Source organism: Engraulis encrasicolus, chromosome 12 (assembly GCF_034702125.1).
Source record: "Engraulis encrasicolus isolate BLACKSEA-1 chromosome 12, IST_EnEncr_1.0, whole genome shotgun sequence".
Classification (NCBI taxonomy): domain Eukaryota; kingdom Metazoa; phylum Chordata; class Actinopteri; order Clupeiformes; family Engraulidae; genus Engraulis; species Engraulis encrasicolus.
This window is the reverse complement of record NC_085868.1, coordinates 2,050,001-2,055,405: the sequence shown is the minus strand read 5'-3', so window position 1 is coordinate 2,055,405 and position 5,405 is coordinate 2,050,001. Positions and strand designations below refer to the sequence as shown.

Below are 5,405 nucleotides of genomic sequence, written 5' to 3'. Positions count from 1 at the left end.
GTCCCCTGAGAAAATGTGACAAATACAGTTGTAAAAGTACGATTTTTAACGCAATATGAGAATGGAAATGTAGAAGCTTGAGTTTCAGGGCTCCCTTGACTCTTGGGCCCCTGGGCCTGGGCCTGGTAGGCCTGTGCAGTAATCTGTCCCTGCTTGTTTTTGAGGTTCACCTTGAGTTCCTCCTCAATGTCCTCTGCATGACCGGCAGTGGTTATGGTGGTGATGAAGGGAAGTGAAAGTCCACCTGGGAAACTCCCATTGTCGTTGTGACACAGCACTCCACAGCAGACAGTGCTCACTGCACACAACGAAATTGCATTTACGCCTCACCCGTACAAACGGGGCAGCCCTAAACGGCCATAAGGGAGCAGTGGTTGTGGTGTTATTGGTGGCAGACAAGGATTCCTGGAGACAGATATCATCAACCAATTTAGTACAACTCGATATGTTTGGCACTCGGGTTGAATACACGGTAGCAGCCTTAGTGACAGTGGCAGTGGCAGTGGCAGTGGTTGTAGTGTTATTGGTGGTATTGGTAACAGGCAAGGATTCAGATCAGACAGACATTCTGCATCTGCTTTGCACAACTGTGTGTATTCCTGGTTGCCCACCTGCTTGGCAGTGTGGTACCATTATCCTTGGGATCCTCAGGACACAAAGATCCTTCATTCGTTCAATACACACCAAGATGGCTTTGCGCAGAGACACATTGGCCCGGAGTACACAATTTCATTGCCTTTTTGACAATGACAAGAAAACTCTGGAAGCCTTGAATACTTGCCATAGTGTCAGTCTCAGTGATCATGACAGTGGTTGTGGTGTTATTGGTCGCATTGGTGGCAGGCAAGGCTTCCTCAAGACTGATATCATCCACCAATGTAGTACATCTCTGTAAACTCCTACAAGTCCTCGGCTAGGGCGGCCATAGTGACCAGTGGTTGTGGTGGAGTGGTTTTGTGTCGAGCAAGTATTCTTCAAGCCATAATCAGTCACCTGCTTACATTTTGGTACCTCACCTTTGGCTACGGGGACTTCCCAGTGTTCTCTTCTCGGGTGGCATACAGTGGAGTGATGATGGCAGGGACAGTGGTAATGATTGTGTTGTGGCTGCTGGGCAAGGATTCCTCAAGACAGATATCCTCCTCCTGTTTGGCACTGTACAGCTGGGTACCTCACTCTTGGCTACAAAGAGTGCTCTATGTCCTCCACTTGGGTGGCATGATGGCACATCGACAGTCTTTGGGATTGGTGTGGTGAGGTGATTGTCATGTTATTTGGTGGTGGGTAAGGATTCCTTTGGACAGATATTCTCTACCTGCGGGGTGCTGTCCATCTTGGCAATGCACTCTTGGATTACAGGGACTCCTCAATGTCCTCTGCGCGGGTGGGGTACACAGTGACAGTGGCAGACCCTGTCACAGTGGTGGTGGCGTTGGTAGCTCCTGTGTTGCTGACACCTGCCATCATCGTGTTTGCCGTGGATGCAGGTGACGACTCCTTCAGCGAGATGTCATCCACCTGAATGAATGGATGAATGAAAGATTGAATGAACTGATCATTTATTCATGTGTTTATTTATTTACTTCACACTACAATTAGTTAAAATGCTACGGTAAATAATAATATAGAACCTTTGCAAAGTCTGAAATGGGTCCTCTAGTAAACATAACAGACAAAATATGATGTGTAGGCCCCCCATCATAACATATGAACCAAATCAAGCTATACAGTATATACAGAAGGAGCCACTGAATTTGTTCCATATTTTCTTGATTGGCCTTTGCAAGGTCCAGCTCAAAACACTTTAGATCTAAAGATCTAGAACTCCCTAGGAATGCACATGGGAATGGGAAAAATGAAGCAGCTCTTATTGTAAATGATTAAAGACAAACGCATTAGACCTATTCACATGTAAGACATATGCAACACAAACATACATACATACATACATACATACATATAGTACATATGAAGAGCTCTTTTCCAAAACGCTATATCCACCATTTTTGACTTTTTGCATTTTATTATTGGAAATGACTGTTCAGAAGTCCTTTCATCTACAGTATATCACGAAAGTGAATACACCCCTCACAGTTTTGCAGATTTTTGAGTATATCTTTTCATAGGAAAGCATTACAGAAATGTAACTTTGACACAATGATTAGTGACCTTTTAACAACATATGTAACCGCTTAAATTTCTTGTTTACTCAGAAAAAAACAAAATACAGCCATTAATGTTTGAACATGTACTCACAAAAGTGAGTACACCCCAGATTAAAATCCGGTAGAGAAGGGGCTATGTTGGCTCGAATCGTCTCGAAATGAAACGAAATGAAAAGGGATGACAAGGGAGGTCATCAGTGTGCGTTTCAACCTTTCTTTGCATTGAACTTTTAAATTTTGAGTCTGCATCTGGCTTAAATAGATTGGTGTGAGATTTGAATGCAATCCTATGGAGAATATCATGATCTGCTTCAGTAGTCACAGTGCATGTTGACATGCATGTTTCTTTTAGGTGTATTTCAGATTGCCAATGTTGACAGCATTCATGCATCCCCAAACCATGTCAGTCCCACTACCATGCTTGGCTTATGAGAGGATACACCTTTTTTGTAAAACTCACTTGTTTACCACCACTCATGCTTGACACCATCTAAAGCAAATTTGTTTATCTTGGTCTCTTCAGATCACACGACATGGTTCCAGTGATCCATATCCTTGGTCTGTTCATCTCTCTTGAGACCAAGATAAACAAATTTGCTTTAGATGGTGTCAAGCATGTGTGGTGGTAAACAAGTGAGTTTTACAAAAAAGGTGTATCCTCTCATATGCCAAGCATGGTAGTGGGACTGACATGGTTTGGGGATGCATGAATGCTGTCAACATTGGCAATCTGAAATACACCTAAAAGAAACATACATGTCAACATGCACTGTGACTACTGAAGCAGATCATGATATTCTCCATAGGATTGCATTCAAATCTCACACCAATCTATTTAAGCCAGATGCAGACTCAAAATGTAAAATTTCAATGCAAAGAAAGGTTGAAACGCACACTGATGACCTCCCTTGTCATCCCTTTTCATTTCGAGACAATTCGAGCCAACATAGCCCCTTCTCTCCTGGATTTTAATCTGGGGTGTACTCACTTTTGTGAGTACATGTTCAAACATTAATGGCTGTATTTTGTTTTTAAAGAAATTTAAGCGGTTAAATATGTTGTTAAAAGGTCACTAATCATTGTGTCAAAGTTACATTTCTGTAATGCTTTCCTATGAAAAGATATACTCAAAAATCTGCAAAACTGTGAGGGGTATATTCACTTTCGTGATATACTGTATGTGTGAATTTTCACCACTCAAATGTTTTGGGAACCTTTTTTTAAAACCTCTATAAAATGCATTTTGTAATGCAATTCAATGGAATGTCCAATACAAAAATGTACATTTCCCAACATTCTATAAAATGGATATATCTCATTTTGGAAAAGAGCTCTTCATATACTGTACATACATACATACATACATACATACATACATACATACATACATACATACATACATACATACATACATACATACATACATACATACATACATACATGGGTGGTTGACATAACGCCCTGTTTTTACGTAACATTACAGTAGTTAAAAACCTACAAAATTTATATTTTTCCTCTTCAAAACAAATGTAAATGAAAGAAGATGTGGTACATCATGTTTCATATTAGTCTTAGATGAGAAGAAACATTTTTGTTCAGATTTATGGAAAGGTTTATGTCAAATATCCTGTGGTGTGACTGTAACATTAATACAACCTGGAATATATACAGCTATAAAATAAACCAACAACATGTTGAATCATTTATAAAGCATTTGGCATGATTGCATAAATATGGACCTTATATTAAAAGATATGAATGTGAAAAAACCTCAATACAGTAATATTAACAACAAGTTCAATTTCGTAACACAAATTGCGACCTGCAGGGTGACATGTAAGTCAGGTTTGTGGATGGGCAGCTGCAAGGCCAACTACAAGGGTCTTAAAGACAGCCTCCTAACCAGTTATACCTCAGTTATTGGAGAGTGGTGTGGAAGTTTAAAGGTGACTATTAACCTCTTAATATGTCTACATATTGCAATGTTTCTGTCACACAACGCTTAAGTTCATTTATGGTGTCCCGTGGGGTGACTGCTCTTATGGAAGGAAAAAAAAGTTTTTTATGAGTGAAAACACATATTAAGGTTAAACACAATATCATTATCTAGTTAGCATGAGCTCGGAGGTCAGTCACGAATACAAAAGGATTAAAATGGCCACAATGCAGTGAATTTCCTGTGGTGTGACTCCATGTCCTGTGGTGTGACATGCTTAGGCATTGTGTTACTCAATCCTTACTTATTTTTCATGCATCATGTATGGAATAGCGGACGACGAGGTGTCCCGATATCAAGGGAAATAATGGACGAGGCGCAGCGTTCTAAACAGCCCGACGGCGCAGCCGAAGGGCTGTTCGCTTCGCCAAGTCCATTTTCCCTTGATATCGGGACACCTCGAAGGCCGCTATTCCGCTTATCACCCGGTTACCAGCATTTAAGTATTAATTTATTAATATGTTGATCTAAGGCTTCGTGAGAAAGTAGATTCACCACTGCGCTTGGTACGTTGCCATGGGCACCACTTCCTAATCTAGTGAGACGCGCCTCTATCGGAGGCATGTAAGGACGCGCACAGAATGTTGGTGACTTGACAACCAAATGCGATAGAATTGACGACTGGGTTTTTGACTTGACAACCAGATGCGATAGAATTAGTAACGGGGTCTTGACTAGACAACCAGATGCGATAGAACTAACGACGCAGTCTTGACTAGACAACCAGATGCGATAGAATTAGTAACGCCACTTCGCCAGAAAGTTAGAGAAGAAGCAACTTGGACGCCCGCACGCCCGCATGACATCATAGGTGTCCTGCTACCGGGGAATAAAGGACACCTGCTCAGCCAATCAGAAGGCGTTGCGTCTGCTCACTGGGTGATAATCAAGGATATAAGGATACCAGGAGATTTATTTGTCACATTCACACAATTATTACAAGTGATACAGTGAAACCATGCAGTGAAATCAAAGTTGTCTGCCTGTACGATGCAAGGCGTGTGTGGGTGGGGGTGGGGGTGCGGGTGGGTAGTAATGTGTGTGTGAGGTGGGGGTTAAAGGAACAATAGCAGAAAGAGCATTGGGGTTATATTTGTGCAGAATATTAATCATTTTATTGTATCTTACAGAAATGTCACACCAATGATGTCACACCAATGATGTCACACCGCAAGACACATTTTCCCAAAAATGGCAAAAATTGGGCGAAATTCCACGGACCACTGACATCCCCATTTTTTTCA

At 41.4% G+C, this 5,405-nt stretch overlaps 1 protein-coding gene across 1 annotated transcript in view; it reads right to left on the bottom strand.

The window, feature by feature from the left end:
* Positions 1-1,353: 1,353 nt before the first annotated feature.
* pth2rb (parathyroid hormone 2 receptor b) overlaps positions 1,354-5,405 on the bottom strand; it is a 102,208-nt gene continuing 98,156 nt past the window's right edge. The window contains exon 13 of the mRNA XM_063212632.1: positions 1,354-1,518. Within this exon, the coding sequence (XP_063068702.1) occupies positions 1,354-1,518 (165 nt within the window). The remainder of the gene's footprint in view (positions 1,519-5,405) is intronic.